The sequence below is a fragment of the Eublepharis macularius genome, chromosome 14 (assembly GCF_028583425.1).
Source record: "Eublepharis macularius isolate TG4126 chromosome 14, MPM_Emac_v1.0, whole genome shotgun sequence".
In the NCBI taxonomy this organism is placed as follows: Eukaryota; Metazoa; Chordata; class Lepidosauria; order Squamata; family Eublepharidae; genus Eublepharis; species Eublepharis macularius.
Window position 1 is genome coordinate 40,690,879 of NC_072803.1, and position 16,971 is coordinate 40,707,849.

A 16,971-nucleotide genomic window follows, 5' to 3' on the forward strand; every position below is an offset into this window, starting at 1 on the left:
AGATGGGCCAGGCATTGCCACCTCCATCATGCCCCGATCTGGCCGAGGGGAGGGCAGGGCGGCCAGGCCTGGCATTGCCCCCTCTGCCGCTTCCCAATCTGGGCGGGGGGAGGGCAAGGCCTGGCATTGCCCCTTCCCCAGTGCTGGCTGATCACGGTGGGGAAGGGCTGGGAAGTGAGCCCTTCTGTCCTGCTGCCTCCTCGTCCCAATCGGGCTGTAGAGGGCTTGGCAAGTGGGCGAGCCCTTCCCTCCACCAGCCAATCCTGGGCCTGATTTGAGCTGCTGTGGAGCCCAGGAGTACTGCTGGGGGTGGGGGGGATCTGGGCAGCTGTGGACCCCGGGAGCGCTGCCGGGGGGGGCAGAAAAGGCCCTGGAGTGCTCCTGCGCAGCACAGCAGGTTGAATTGGGCTCGCTTCGGGCTAAAACTGTTCTACCGTGGTGCGCAGGAGTGCACTGCACCATCAGGGAGCATGCCCAGAGAGGTGCATTCCCCCCCATCAGCCTGGCTTCTGAGAGAATGGAGACCAGGTCTACCTACCCTACAACTCCATGGCAGGTAGACCTGGGCTCTGTGGGTCTGGAGGCCAGGTCTACTCATCATGCAAAGCCATGGTAAGTAGACTTGGCCTCTGGATGTGTGGAGGCCAGATTTACTTGACTTACAAAACTATGAGTGGTAGACCTGATCTCTGGGAGGAAGGAGGCCAGGTCTACCTGCTCTGCAAGTCTATGGCAGGTAGACCTGAACTCTGCTGGCCTGGAAACCTGGGCAACTCAGCTTGCAAAGCCATGGCAAGTAGACCTGAGTTCTGTAGGTCCAGTAGGAAAGCCACGCTGTCCCCCTCCGCGCCCCCTCCCACCAGAGCAAGGCTTGGAGGTGGAAAGCTAGGGGGGAGCACAGGCAAGATGCACTGCCCCCCATGCCCCCTCCCCCTGTGGCAGATGGAGGCTTAGGGGGGAAGGCTTGGGAGGCGGCACACAGGCCAGCCAGGTATGCCCCTCGCTGGCCCCGACCCAATCGGGGCTGAGGAGGGCAGAGCTGACCTGCGGGCCCTTTTGAGGCCGCAGAGGCTCGCCCTGACTGCACCTGTGCCAGAATAAACCAGTGAGTCATCTTGAACACGCTTACCCAATTATGTAGTAAGATAACATTGGAATTGACATAATGCCTGAACAAAGCAAAATACCAGCATTTATTACACAGATGAGTGAGTCATGTTTCTTACTTGATTTCTGTGCATTAAATTGCACTATGACATTAAGTAGATCTATGGAACTGCCTTTACCTTACCCAACCCAACCAGGCACACCTTGCACAATTACCTAATATTACTATGGTGTTGTCAGCAAATGGATGAACAGACAGCAATCTGAGCTTCAAAAAAAAAAGATGCATTAATTTTTAAATAAGGGCCAGAATAAAAGACTGACAAGCTCAATTGCCTTTATGGTCTCTCTAGCATTAAGTGGGAATCTCTCATAATGAGCATCTTCTAGGAAAGTGCATAAGACTTCCAATTTAATCAGCCAGGTCTCAGCAACACATTACATCAGCCATTTTGACAAGAGGAGGCTAATCGTAAACTATTAACCAGAAAGTTTCCTTGGCGTTTGCCCAGCAGAGAAGACAATACTTAGGGTGGAAGAACAGTTTATGAAGCAAGGTGGATTGAAGCTGAAGAGGTGGGAGTTCTGGGCTGTTGAATTTCACTCACAGACCAAGCTGCTTGTTTGTTTCAGGCATAAATTGTGGCTTAAAGCTCTTTGCATGCTGGTGCTGATCAGTTTGCTTTTCGGGGCGAACACCACTGTACTAGAAAATTTATCATCACTCTTCCCAAGCTGGAAGAAGAGCAAAAACCAACTCATAATTTTCAGGGTCATGGAGACCAATCCATTATAAGCTGGCTCTTTACAATTTCAGAAGATGTCATGGTATTTACTGGGGTGGTTTATACCAGAGCTGTTCTGTACTGAAGAAAAAGAACTCATATTCAAAGGTTTAACATCTTCTCCAATTATCCTTATTATTACAAATGTTTAATTGCATGGGAGACTTCCAAGGGTTTACATATGACTATGCTCATTTTTAAATTGTTACATGGATTTTAAGTTATTTTTATACTCGCTGCTATTCTAATTTGCTTTGATATATCAGCGTTTATGTTTATTATTGCAATTTGTTAGTTGCCATGAAGACCCACTTTAGGTCAAATGGTAAGTCGGAAATATAAAAATATATTATAATATCTGAAGCAGAAATACCACAATTCTGTTTCTTAAATAATAATGCAAGCTTCATTGATAGGACTAATACAGTCAATGAGGACCAGTGTAGGGACTTTGGTTCGGATCTGGATTCAAGATGTTCCTCTACCATGGATTTACTAGGATTAGCTAAGCACAGCGCCTTAGTTTCCCCACCTGCAAAATCAGAATAGCAACCACCAACTCACAGGCCTATCACAAACACACACACAAAAGACTGTACTATGCCTTTTAAAAGCTGCAATATAAAAGAAAATATTTAGAATAACACTCAGCTTGGCCTTTTAATGTCCACCCATATTTCTGGTTATAAAAGAAGTAAATTTTTGTGTTATAAAAGACTAAATAGCTACCAAGAAAGCACAGAGATCCAGGAGAAAGACTTCAACCCCATGTCCAAATGATTATGGAACACTGACCCAAAGAACAGCAGTTCTAATGCTTGTTTTTTTTGTTTTGAGCAAATTCATCCAAAATATGAAAGTTTTGGATGAATTCCACAAATACCAATAACTAATCCCACAATTTAAAAAAAATCAAACTGGGGTTCAGAGGGCATTTGTACACTAACACCAAGAGTCCCCCCATCTTGTTGAGGAGAAATGATACTAATCCCTGCTGTGAGCTCTGCCTGGAATAGCTGAGTGGTCAGGCAATCAGAACAATAAAGAGTTTACTTATGTTTTTAAGTTTTCTTGCTCATCAAAAATGGTAACATAAATCAGAGCTGTTCTAGTACACTGAGCTAAGGGTCGACAAAATCCATCATCCTGTTTCGCGCTATTACCAGTAAAAAGGCCTTGGAAAGCCTGCAAGCAGGGCACAAAGGCCACCCGAGGTTTACAAGCAATCAGTGGCATATTGTGTCTGAACATGGAGGATCCATTTAACCATCATGGATAACAGCCAAAATAGATGTCTCCTCCGTGAATAGTATAAACGTTTTTTTACAGAGATCTAAGCTAGTGGACATCGTAACAATTTAAGGAAACAAACTCCAGAAGTGAATAATGCATATTATGAAGCCTTATTTGAATCTACTGCTATCAATTTCAGTAGGTGAGATTGAAACTGATGGCAGTAGGGCAGGGAGGGTTACATCAGTGCTTAGTTCTTGTGGTCCCTTCTCATATGCCCAGGGTAATGCTGATCACCACTTTGGGGTCAGGAAGCAACTTTTCCTAGGCCAATTTGGGTAGTGATCTTGATGGTGTTTTGTCATCTTCTAGGCATGGAGCAGGGGTCACTGGGGGTGTGGGGGGGAGGTAGTTATGAATTTTCTGCATTATGCAGGGGGTTGGACTAGATGACCCTGGAGGTATCTTCCAACCTATGATTCTATTACTCTAATATTACTAAAGCCAATTGTATATACCTCCAGCCATCCCTGCCAATTATACTACTTTTTTTCTAAACTAAAAAAAAAGTTGCCCTCCAAGAAGAAGAAGAAGAAGAGATTTAATAATGGATCTTCATGCCCCAAAGATGTAACATAATGACAGTTTTTGTATACTCAAAGGAGAAGTTTCAGAAGGAATTTCAGTCTAAGGGGGAAAAAACACACCCACTATATGCAGATGCGACAACTCATTTGTATAATACAGAAGTCTCAAGCAAATACAAATGCACATCTGTGCAAATCTGAAATAGAATAATTCAACATTCCTCACATGGAACTGGTCAGAACTTGAACATGAGCTGTAAGAAGAATGAATAGTGTTAAGAAAAACAAGGGATTGTAAAGACAAAGAATGAATTAACTTTAGTTGGAAAGGACTTTGCAGTCAGCAGGTGTACTGAGTGGTCCCCACTGTCCCTGCATTTATTCCCTGAAGGAACAGTTGAAAATAAAATATCCAATGGCAAAAGCACATGGATGTACACAAGGCTTTCTGATAAGCTATAGCTGAATCAACAGAGCTCTCCTGAAGAAAGCATCATACCTTCTGGAAGCAACAGGCTAATGGTCATATGTAGTAGTAACGGAATGCTGCACATATATTTGAATAGAGCCAATGTCACCATTTTTCCTGTGGGGCTAATTGCTCAAACATGCTTCCCTTCCATGTTTGAATGTTTTCAAGGTTTACTGGCATTAAGGACTCCAAGTGTGGAATGATGTGCACCTGAGTTTTTTCTGCCAGCCTGCTGTCAGATATTTGTTTAAGTGGGCCTCACCCTGTCTTGCTTTATGAATGCAGACTTGCGGTGAAGAAACGGCAGCCTCAAAATCCAGCCATGTAATTTGTCGTGCAGAGCCTGCTGCTGCTCCAAGCGAGACACTCGCTTGTATCTTGCAAGAAGTGTATGGGCAAATCTTTCATTTTTCTTTCATTACCCCGGCATGTACTGTCACTTAATTTTTATGTATGCAATCCTTCCTGACAAATATGATCTGCTGCCGGGTAATTCGTTTGACGTTCATTCTGTTCCTTGCTCTAATTATGGCTTCCATTTCTGACACAGAGGCGTCTACGCTGCCACAGCCAGGAGTACACCTGTCAGACAAGTTGTGGTACTGCCTAATGCCCTTTTATGCCAGTCTGATGTTAGCAAATACAAAGAAAAAAATTAGGTGAATCTATTTGCATAAGCCCTGTGCTCAATTCATGGGTCAGCAGCCTTAGATATTAGAGTTCAAGATGGTTGCCAGGGCAACACTGAAATAGAAAAAAAATCCAATATCACAGGCGGAACCATTGTGCATATGCATTTGCCACCGCCTCTTATCAAAATGTAAATTTCCACATTAAACTACACCTGCAAGATTGTGCCACTACTAAACAAATAACATGACAAAGTACTTTAAATCAGGTAAGATTTCAGGGTGTTATTTTGATTGTTAAATAAAATAGCCTTCAGAATGCAAAAATGCTGACCTGTGCACCAGATGTAAAAGTGAACTAACTCTGTCTCCTCTGTCATTCAGATATCTTTGCACTTGTTTCATGGATGCTATTTCATTGAAGTGCAGCAATAGCAGCCACCAAGGAGGACTTTGGTTCTCTGACACTAGTTGCTTGGCTTATGGGTACCACCAGATACCACATTCTAATGTAAGCTTAATAATAACCAACAGTCAAATGAGACAGAATCATAGCACTGGACATGAACCCATTTTTGCTCCCAGCTGATGCAATTTTAAATGGCTACAAAGAGGGAATCTTTTTTAGTGTGGCACATGTTTCTCCACATATACCTGAAGAGTAGCATTCTTGACATGTTCTGTAGAATTTACAAGAACACATAAAATGCCTTTTCCATAGCAACCAAAGACTATGCATCTACTCAATTAATGCTGTAATTTCAGGCAGTGATGGGGCAACATCTCCTTTTGAAAGAAATGTAAGATGGACTCAAAGTGAATATGAGAAGAGGCACAAGGAAGGTTGGTCAGATGGATATCCCATGAACTGAATGGTAAGAATAGGACATCAGGTATAACTGCAAAGACTTCTAAAGCAGCCAGAAAAGAGGATGTTAATACATATTAATACTGAAAACGAGATGTCTAGCTTCCCTAGAAAGTTGACATGGCTTGCAGTTTGATCAACATTTATATGAAAATCTGAGTGAAAAAGCTGGCTGGATCTGACCTAACGTCCTTCTGAGAAATTCACACCAAGGGAACATGTTAGATACTGATTCTCAGTCATCTGTCAAAGCCAGATAAAGAAGCTCCACATCTTAAGGCTTGCCTCATGAGATTGGTTTCTACTCATAGTAATAGAAGGCCTTAGGAAGCATTAAGAGGAAGGCACAGGAGAGCTACTAATACGCCTCCACTGAAAACTGTGGAGAGAATAGCATCAGAGATCCCCAAGTTTCCAGGACACTGAAGATCCATAAATAAGTAAGTTACGCATCCAATTTTATAGATTTGGATGTGGAACACCATCAAAGGAAGCAACAGAAACACCACCACCACCACCACAAATATTAATACTTTGGATATAGCAATGGAGTAGCGGACTGAAGGAACTGTTCACAAAAAGAAGAATTTGATGCAAGTTAACTGTGTGCCAGTGAGAAGATCTGGACAGAGTATGGCAGAAAGGTGACCGTGGGTTTGGAATTCTCCAGAATAAAGTGTACAAAGTTCCATGCCTAAAACCTTCTACCATCACTTCCTCCTTGTGCTTTACCATTACACTCATATGTGAATAGACCAAAATCAGCTCTCAGTACTAGTTTCCACTCCAGATGTATTCTGAGATACACAATGCCTGATGTCAAATCTCAAAGCAATGTCATACCTTCTCCAAGCAGAATGGCTATTAGAAGACAGAAAACAGATTATAAGACATAGGCTGCAGTCACCTGAATGGCCTCTAGGTCCAAACAGATACCACAGCATATCCTTTCCTACAGAACACAATAGCTTTGCACAGATCTCAGCATTTTGGGGGGCACAAGCATCATTTGGGGGAGAAAAAAAGAGTCCTTGTGGTGAACTGCAATAAAGACCACTCAGTCAGACTGGCCTTTGAAGAATGGCTCCAGAGCTCAAGTGAACATACCACAAATCTCCTTTACAGTTCTTCATAGAAATTTGCTCACCAACCTACATACAATGTTTCAGATCTCTCAAACTGCTACTCAGGGGGCTACCAAGGGGATCAATTTTGCAGGGCAACCACCTTATGAAGCTCTGGGTGTTAAAGAGAATTGAACCATTAATTGCTTAAAAAATAACTTTTACAAGCAAGTTTTGTCAAGTTGAGGTACTGATTTGGGTTATTTCATTAACATTACCTAAGGAATGTGCAGCAGTGGTTTTGGAGCTAAAGAAGCGTCCCAGTCCGAGATCTCCCAGCTTCACAACTCCAGTGGCTGTTATAAACACATTGGCTGGTTTTATGTCTGGAAAGCAGAAGAAAGAAGAAGAATGTCAAATTCCCCAAAAGAGCTTGCCAGTTTCCACAGTTTGTAACCTTATTCTTAGATATCCTGAGGCAGTAGGAACATTTTTTATTTAAAGCATTTGTATGCTGCCTTTCTCCCCCAACAGAATCTTCAACAAAGCAAACATTAATACATTAAAAATTTTAAAAAATATTTTTAAACCAATTTAAATGTAAAACATTTAATAGTATAAAAATAATTCAATAAACTAACACAAATACTCAACACCAAAAACAGGGAGGGGGGCCAATAACAGTTACTGGGAATATGCCAAATGAAACAACAAAGTCTTCACTCAGAGGACAGACTAGCCTCCTTAGTGAGCAAGTTTCAAAGTTTTGGCACCATGACCAAGAAAGCTGTTCCTTGGGTTGCCACCCGTCTAACATCAGGTGTTGGAGGCTCCTGAAGCAAGGCCTCTGAAGACTACCAGTATATTTTGTATACCAAGTGAAAAGTTGTGGGGAGAGATAAACATCTGTCTCTTGACACACCAGTACACAAATTTGTTTAGATTAAAACACCACAGCTGCACAGAGTATTTTTTGCCAATTAACATTATCAGAAAGCAGCAAGAAAGACACTCTCACCTGGACACATGACAAAAAACGTGTCTTTATCCCTAATATTTGCGTGTGTTAAAATGTGGATCTATTTGTAGTTAGAGCATTCTTCCTCTTAATTCTAGAAATTTGGTATGTCGGTGTCACAGCTGGGAAGTTTGTGAGAAGGGTTTCGTGAGCACCAGTTTCCCATCTATAAAACAGGAAAAGAAATAGTAGCCTGCCTCATGGGTTTCCTATGCTGTTTACAATGGGATGAAAGGAAAGCCCTTTGAGATCTATCGATGAAAAAGCACTACACGGAAACCTTGAAAGAAAAGAATACTATGTGGATTCAGCAAAATGTTTGCTACATCTAAAAGATGACAAATTTGAGAACAGCAGCAGGACAAGCATCTGTTCCTTTGTGGCACATTTGTATTCCCTGAAGTGTCTTTCTTACAAAACACTGACTGTGCATTTAAAAGGGGGGGAAAAAAGACTTTTTTTTGAGGGAACCTACTATGTGCTTTACTGATGAGCCTCTAAGGAGGACCCCAAATGGAAAGGGAGCCATCGCTGTTTTCTACACCCACTGCTCTCAACATTAATGCTTCTGCCACTTTTCTAATGGAGATTTTGACACTTTTACCAGATATCGGTGATGGTGACTGGAGGCAGCTCATCTTCATAATCCCCCTGATCAGCTTAGGTTGAATGCTTTAACAATCAGGCATTAGCCACAAGGAGAAATCCATCTTGCAGGCTCCACTGTCTCTCTAAACACACTGGCTGAACATCAGCATAATTGTTTTTGAATGCAGGCGCTTACTAATTGGAACATTATACTATTATTCAGCGAAAAGAGACTGAATTAATGTTACCTCTGTGCATCACCCTGCGGGAATGCATGTGTTCAACTGCACTGCACAACTGCACAAAGTATTTCCAAACCGTTCTTTCTGGGATTAGCCGTTTCTGCTTTTTAAAATACTGTGGAGAGAAAATAAAAACAAGATGAACAAAGCAGCGACATGTCCCTGTCTCTTTGCTCTGGCAAGGCAATGATTGTCAGCTGCTACCTTGCCAGTGTCCATCAGCTGAGGAAACTCAGCTTCCTCTTAGCAGTTAACTCCTTGCCTGTGTATATAAACTTCAATGCAATTCACTAATTAACAGCATTATGAAAAAGATGCTTAAATAGGTTTGACATTTCTGAATGGACACCAATTATAATTAGCATTAATCTCGTTAATTACCATGCAGAACATATTTAATGCCTCAAAACAACAAATGTCGGGCATACTCTGCCTTAAGAAACAAAAAGATTTCTTTTTTAAAAAAATTGAAGATGTTCATCATCTATTTTCAACAAAACAAAAGAATTCTCTCTTTATTAAGTCAACAAGCCCTAGAATTATTGGACCATAGCATACTCCTCCAGATTAGATGTTGCAGAACTTCCTCAACAACTTGCACATGGGTACAAAGCAAAGGAAAGCTGAAACATCTCAAACGAAGAAAGTTACAGGATATTGAATATTTATACAGTATCTCTCAAAGCATAATGGATCCTGTGTGCACATGTATACAAGAGAGACTCTGTACACAGAATTAGGCAAATTAGCATTCATATGGTGCCTCATTTGTATACTATTCTGCTTTTAGTATCTATTTTTTTCCGCAAGGATTTGGAATTCTGAAATAATTAAGGTGGCAAAAGAAAAGGTGGCTGGATGGGAAGTAGGCAGTTGCCACAGAGCGGAATAGGGCACTGAACCAGCTTTCATTGCAGCCCACTAAATACAGACCATGGTCTACAAACTGGAGACTTAAGATACCAGTTTTGGCAGATAATAGATGTCATACTTACACACAACGCATAACCCCACCTCCCAGGACCAATCATCAACATTTCCTCCTACTTCAGAATGTCCCCTCCATATTAACTTTTAAAGCAGAGATATAACAGCAAATCTGTTTGCAAGATGCCGGATGCTGGGCTTCTCTGCTGTTAGTGAATTTATGAAGTTAATCATCCTCCTGTCTCAGGGATATGAGCCTGCCAAAAATGATGAAGGCCAAGTCCCCAACATGGTGCCTGTGGGTGCTAGACAACACCTTTCCTGAAGCTCACCAGGCATTTTTAGAAAGTGGGCAGGGCCAGTGGGGCTTATGCTCAGCAGGGCTTTTGATTGGCTGCGCAGATTTTAAAAAATGACTTTAGCAGCTGCTGCCATCATAATACAATGATCTTCACTGTGTGACTGAAGGTAAGCTGTGTGTACAAAATAAATTATTTTTAAACAATATCTGAATTTTATATCTGTTAATCAGAGCTTCTTCCTGAAATACTGAAGAGTTACTATTATTTTTATAACCTCACTCCCTGACATTTTGAGGTTGCGCCCACCACTTTGTGTCAGAATTCCAATGGATCTCACAGGCTCAGAAAGCCTCTGACTGAGGGTATGCCCAGATGTACCCAGTTTTTAGACAAGGTCTTGCACTGTGTTTTGGGCAGACATACAATCCTGTTTTTCAGACTAAGCTCAGGGGAAAACCTGACTTCCGGTCTACAGCCAAATGTGCTGCTGTGCATAGAGTTGATAGGCCCTGAGGTTAAAAAGGTATGTCTCATGTTCCAATGTACTTGTTCTCCTCATGTTTACATTAGGCTCCTTATATGAGCACTCCCCCTTCAGGTAAGGATCTGTATTTCCACATTTTTGGAATGCACTGCAATCACCTGACACCAACTTTAGTTTTAGACCACCACACAGAATCTTGATGATTTTCGTTACTGATCCCAAGGCAGGCAATGCAAAGAGATGGTGGTTACAAATTTCCCACCATATACTCAAAGAGAAGTTCAATCCCTCTAGAGTCTTCCAATGCAAAATTGTCCTGGAGCTCATTTGTTTTGCCCAGAGCCAAGGAAATCTTATACATTTAGTCATAACGCTTTTTGCCAGCATTTCAAAGTAAAGCCTAGAATGAGATGCTGCAGAACAGCAGAGGGCTAAAGTATTATTTATTCCCTAACACTAGTTTAATTCTCATTGAAACATGTAGGGGAGGGGATGCTAGGCCACAATTAGCAATCTTCTTAAATGTCATGTCCAATAAGATTTCCCTGACATTTAACAGAAAGCCAAAATTCTCCAGTGGGTTGTACTGCAAGCAACCTTCAGTTTCATCAGCTTTATAATATCTCATAAATAATGCAGATAACAGGGGCACAGCAAAGACGATCCCTGGGTTGAGGGTGTATTGGCTTTAAAGCCACCTTCTAAGCATCACTACTGCTATTTCTACCACCTCCCTGAACATAGGAAAAAGATGAGGAGGTGGTAGTAGTAGGTGTTTCGTGATGGACGAATGGACAGACAGACAGACAGACAGACAGACAGCTTGGTATTGTCAGCATATTGACAACAACCTACTTCAAAATGCTGGGTGATCTCATTAAGGAGCATTACATAGATATTAAACAACATGGGAGGTATCACAGAGCCTTGTGGCATTCTCCAAAAGGCTTGGGTGGATCATTCTAACAAAACATTATGCTAAGGCAAGCCCTTGGCTTCATCTAGCCACTTGAATAGAGAAATTCTATAGCACTATGGTAGGGAAGCCACTGAAATGGGGATTTGGAATAGCTTTCTGCTATGGACAGTAAAAGAGCGACAGACCTGGCATCAATAAGAGCCTAAAGATCGAAGCCTGAAAAATGTTCCCCAAATCTTCGAAGTGGGGCATTTCCAAATAACATGGGTACTGTGGGGTTCATTCTGACTTTCACTCTGAAGGAAGGGCTTTCCTACTTAGAAATGAGAACAGTTGCATATCCCAACTGCCTATTTAATAAAAATTAGTTCTTTGAAGGTTATGCCCCCTTACCTATAGAGTCCCACACCTGTCTTTTGTCCAAAGCAGTGCATGGCGACTCCCCACCCCATCCCCAATCCCTTATGAGTGGGTAGGATATTACACAAGAAGCACTGGTTGGGGCTAGCACAAGAACCACTTTAAGAATAAAAGCAGGGCTTTTGTGGGTATTGAGAAAAGCCCAAATCTTGGCAGTAAGGAGGTGGCAAGCTTCCTAAAATTGTTATTTACTATAATCTCAGATCAATTGTGGAAAAACAGGAAAATATGAGAGGCCACATCTGTTCTCACAGGGGATGCCTGTCTCAAGATTAACATGTCAAAGAAACTATTAAAAAACAGGTGATAACAGCTGAGTTAAGCTAGTTGCACAATGCAATCATTCCTGAAAACAGCATAAGGAAAGAGCAGCCATCTGAAACATCGCAGGCCTAAATCCAAGCTGGCAATGAAGGTCAAGAAGCTTTCTGAAAAGCCTTCAGTTGCTCCCTCCCAATTTAGTTTCATCAGTAGAAAAGCTGGTCAACTTGGCCTAGAAAGGAATAGTCTATCATACATCAGCATTTTCAACAGCCTCAAAATAAGCCTTTGGTCTCGATTGGCTCAGGTATCTAAACTTGGTATTACACACCCTTAAGAAATTCAGCATTTTCCCTAATATAATAATAATGGAAACCATTCTATGAGCCAAACGCATCATCATGTATGACATTTACTGCACCTCTACTTTTTGAAATGACTGAGAAGTCCTCATTTTAGTTCCCATTCTAAGGTGTCCGTTACACTTTTGCAAAGTAGCCACCAGTTTCATTCTCCTATTTATTTCCAGGATGCTCCTACCCCACGTCAGAGTAATCCTGCAGCCTGAGAAATTAGCTTGTCCTTACCTTAATCATCTGAGAGAGGTCACCTGCATCTGCCAGTTCCAACACAATGTTAAGTTCATTGTCTTCAATAAATGAATCCAAATACTTGATTATGTTGGGGTGGTTCAATTGCTGCAAATAGAGTGGGAGGAGGAAATCACCTCAAGAACGTACAGTCTAATAAAGGCTCAAAGATACATAGACACAAAAAGCAGGTAACGCAGTAACTACTAAGATTACATATTTGACAACATAATGCCAACAACTACTGAAAAGTTAGGGGGACTCTTCCCACCCAGTACTCTGAGAGATGTCAGGTAAGTCTAATTCTGCTACAGACTCCCTGAAATGTCACTCCAGAGAGCTGAAAATGCTTTAAGAATGACCATCTGTTGTTTGGACACAGAGGTGATCCATACAGCTTTTATTTCCTTAAGCACAGGGCGATTTACACACGTTTATGAGAAATTTCTCTCTTCCTCCTATGCAACAGAGATTTTTAATTTTCAGGATTCTGGAGGAGGGGAAACATTTTGTATAAACAGAAACATCCTTCAACAGAATATTCTGGTATACCGAAAATATCTCATACTCCCATATTAACTCTTAAAACTAATGTTCTCTAGTCCTTAACATTTATCACACACAGAATAGGAATACTTTCCAAGCATGCACCCATTTGGAATTAACATGTTCCCTTAAAATATTTATGAAATGCCCACATGGCTTAAAACACACACAACTTACAAACCAGAAAGGTTCACTATTGTGTGTTGGGGGGGGGGGGATGTCCCAATGAGATAAAGCCAGGGGAGAGGTAGAAAAACAACCTGCTACAGTCCATCACTAAAGAGAAAGATGCAGCTTCTGCAGCTTTTGACTTATTTCAGTTGTAGTTCTCTCCCCATCTCACTTGCCAAAAACCCAATAAAAATAAATTGGAGGAGAGGCACAGAAGGGAAAAGTAGGTATTTCATCAGGCAGGCAGCTGCTGTTTCTGTGTGCCTTTTTCATGGGTTACAGAGCTGACATAAATGCTTTTATGATCAATCAGGTTAATCACTCATCTCTGCAGTACATTTCTATACCACACTTCCTCCAAGGAGTTCAAGAAGGCCTGCACGATTCTCTCCAACTTCACAATAACTTTGTATAGTAGGTTAGACAGAAAGAATGACTGGCCCAAGTGAGTGAGCTTCATGATAAAGTGAAGATTTGAACTTGGATTTTACAGATCCTAATTCAACACTCTTAATACTACCCAACAGTATCTCTCACACCAAAAAAGTCAGGCCTCCATCATAGTGCCTGGACGGTTGCTTGCATCCGAACAAAACAAAACAATCTAGGTGTGGGCACCTAGTTTGGTGTAGCAGTTAAGAGTGATGGGACTCTAATCTGGAGAGCCAGGTTTGATTTCCCACTCCTCTGCTTGAAGCCACTTAGGTGACCTTGAGTCAGTCACAGCTAGCGGGAGCTCTCTCAGCCCCACCCACCTCACAGGGTGATTGTTATGGAGATAATAACAACATACTTTGTAAACTGCTCTGAGTGGGTGTTAAGTTGTCCTGAAGGCGGTATATAAATTGAATGTTGTTGTTATTTACAGTGCTTCTCACAAGCAATTTGGACATTTCTAGCCAACAAAGATCAATCAATAAGATCTCATACAAGACAAAAAGCATGCAACTCACAGTTGATCCTGCTATTAAATGCACGAAGGTCTGGGATGTGACGGTTTTCTTAAGAACTACCATCCCCCACATAAGCCTGCTTACAAGCTAAGGTTGTCATAGGTCCTTCACTGGATGTCTCTGCCTTCCGAGATCAAGCAGGCAGCTACTGGAAATCAAGTTCACTGTGACAGTGCCCTGTGTGTGGAACTACTGGCAGCATCTTTATCTTTTAGATGTCAGGCAAAAGCTGCCCTCATAGAGTTTAGTTTTAGTTTCTTATTTGTTTTGTATTTATATTATTTGGGGAACGGAGAGAGGGTTTCAGTGTTGTTTTTATTAACTTAACTGATCCTGTTTCATTAATTTGGTTACTACTACTGTGGTGGTTGTATGTTGTTCTTTAAGTATTTCATTAGAGTTTTATGAATTTATACTCTGCCCCTGAAGACACATTATCATGGAAGGGTTAAAGGGTTTTAGTAAAACACTTAGAACAGATAATTATCAGACTATCAACCCCATCCCCCCACCCCTGACACACACACACCTGGTACTATCCAAACCTTTCAGGGCCAGTCTCCTTGTCTTAAAACGAGGCAAAGCTGATTACATACTTTATTAAATCCAACTTTCCCCACTGAATCCCATTCCATGAACTTCCCACTCAGACAAATGCTCTTTTCACATCATCACTGACTTGTATCTGCATGTACATGAGTAATAAAGACAGTGAATGTATCACTAGCGGTATAAGAAGAGGCTATAGAAATCGCTGCCTTCAGATAGAAAAAAAGAACCACAGAACCTTCACTCCAGCTTATTCTTAAATGCATATAAATACTCTAGTTTGGCTGACTGCTGTTCTCTCATTTCTTTAATGCTGCCTAAAAGTTTGATGGAAGTGAATGCCTGATGTGTATGCAGAGCAATGCTGTCAGCAAGACGCATGTAAAAAAGCAAGTGGTCTATAACTGGAAGGCTGGATGCAGGCAGGCCAGCTAATGATTAAGGCCACATTACTGGGCTGTCTCCACTCATTTTACAGTTGAAGAACTGGAGAGATCAGGATATGCTAGTTCCCAAATGATAAAGGTTTCCTTAATTAATGTATTAAATATAAAATATTTTGTGTGATTTTGGGTCACCCATGTTTACCCCTCTCATTCATCCCTCTTCTACTCACCCACAGAATTAGAACTAGTACACTGAAAAACAGTAGTTACTGCACATCTGCCAAGTCTTTCCCAAAAAGGCTACAGAATCTAATTTAGTCTCTACAGAACTGGACAAATTTGTTTAAAGTACAGCTCACAGAAAATTTAAATATAGGGTTCAGTATGAGCTGGAGCTGAGGGACAAAGATACAAATCTTGCAGGGACACAAAATTCCCAGAAAGGAAGGTGGTTTGCTTGGCAAGTGTACAGACCAAACAAATACATGTAGCCCTCTTTGTAGCATCCACAATTCAGTGACAAAAACTGTAATCTAGCCCAATCTTACTGCTTTGCTGAGAATTAAGGCCTTCGCTTTGCAATCTAAGGAGTTATTAAGAGAAAAAGCATGGCATCTATCATAATTACCAATTGCTTAAAAACTGTGTTCTATTTGATTTCTCATAATACAGCTATGGTATGATCCATTTATACACCATTTACACATTAAATCTTCTCTTCCAACTGTTAAACCCCAAGCATTTCATTTGTTATTTGTTTTAAGTTTCAGAAGATGCTTCATGTGCTCCCTGGGTCAGATACAGCTAGTTATGCTTACTACAGGAAAATTAGCGTGGCCCTTATCAGAAATTACTGTAAATCATATAAAGAGTTACAGCTTTTGTCATAACTGAAAAACTACAAATCAACATTTTCCAGGCATATTTCAAAGCTGTACTGGGATGACAGGGGAGATCTTGCATTTCTGGGTGGAGACTAGCTGGGAATTGAGACATTGGAATTTTACTCCTTTCCATAAAATGGCCCTTAAATTAATCTTGAAGACCTGAAAACATAAATACTGTATGCTGAATACAGAGTATATGCCTTAAGCTTTTGCTAAAGCAAAATATGGGTTTCTTCTTCCTAATCTGCTTTTGTACTGCAGAGCAAAATGTCCTTCAGTTTACATGTAACTGAGAGCAATCAACAGGGGAGCTATCAATTAATAAGAAATGAGTTGCAGATATTGATTTGACAAGTTATTAGCTGTGTAAGAGTGAACGAAGCACATTCCAATTGCTGATGCTGACAGACAGACCAAAGCAGTCATCTTGGAACCCTCCCTTGTCTTTAAACAAAACCTTGAATATCTCTGCCCTCTCCCATACTCTGTGGGAAAACTCTGGCACCTGCACCAATTTACCAGAAAATGCTGACCTGCATCATGTCATTAAAAACTGCTTCTCGGGTTGACATTAAGATCTTTGCTCTAATATGTTCAGCTTTTCAGAGCTGAATTATATACATCTTGGGCAAAATCTGTCATATTTGCTTGGGTTTTTCATTCAAAAACTTGGATACATTTGAAAGGAATTCCCAGTAGGCAACATTTACTAAGAGATCTCTTGTGCATTTGCAATACAATATGATTTATTAAACTGACTTTTTAACCATGTTTTGAGCGGGAACTATGAAAGTGTTTGACCAGCAGGGACTGTTAGCAATTCTTCATAATGCTTCCCAACAAAGTATGTGATGAGATGAAATGGGCTCCTACATGGGTTCCAAAAATCACAAAGGTTTCGTGAGACAATCATCACAGAGCATGGAATATGAACTGAAGTCCTTAGCAATGTTCTTATAAAGGAGAGATTTTCAAGCATGGCC

The 16,971-nt window shown here is 41.2% G+C and overlaps 1 protein-coding gene across 5 annotated transcripts in view; it reads right to left on the bottom strand.

The window, feature by feature from the left end:
• The window catches only part of NEK6 (NIMA related kinase 6), a 136,005-nt gene that overhangs the window by 16,224 nt on the left and 102,810 nt on the right, over positions 1-16,971 (bottom strand). For all 5 annotated transcript variants that reach the window (XM_054998135.1, XM_054998132.1, XM_054998137.1 and 2 more), the window contains exons 5-7: positions 12,494-12,604; positions 8,600-8,708; positions 7,024-7,131 (exon numbers count right to left, since the gene is read on the bottom strand). In XM_054998135.1, coding sequence (XP_054854110.1) covers positions 7,024-7,131; positions 8,600-8,708; positions 12,494-12,604 — 328 coding nt within the window. The remainder of the gene's footprint in view (positions 1-7,023; positions 7,132-8,599; positions 8,709-12,493; positions 12,605-16,971) is intronic.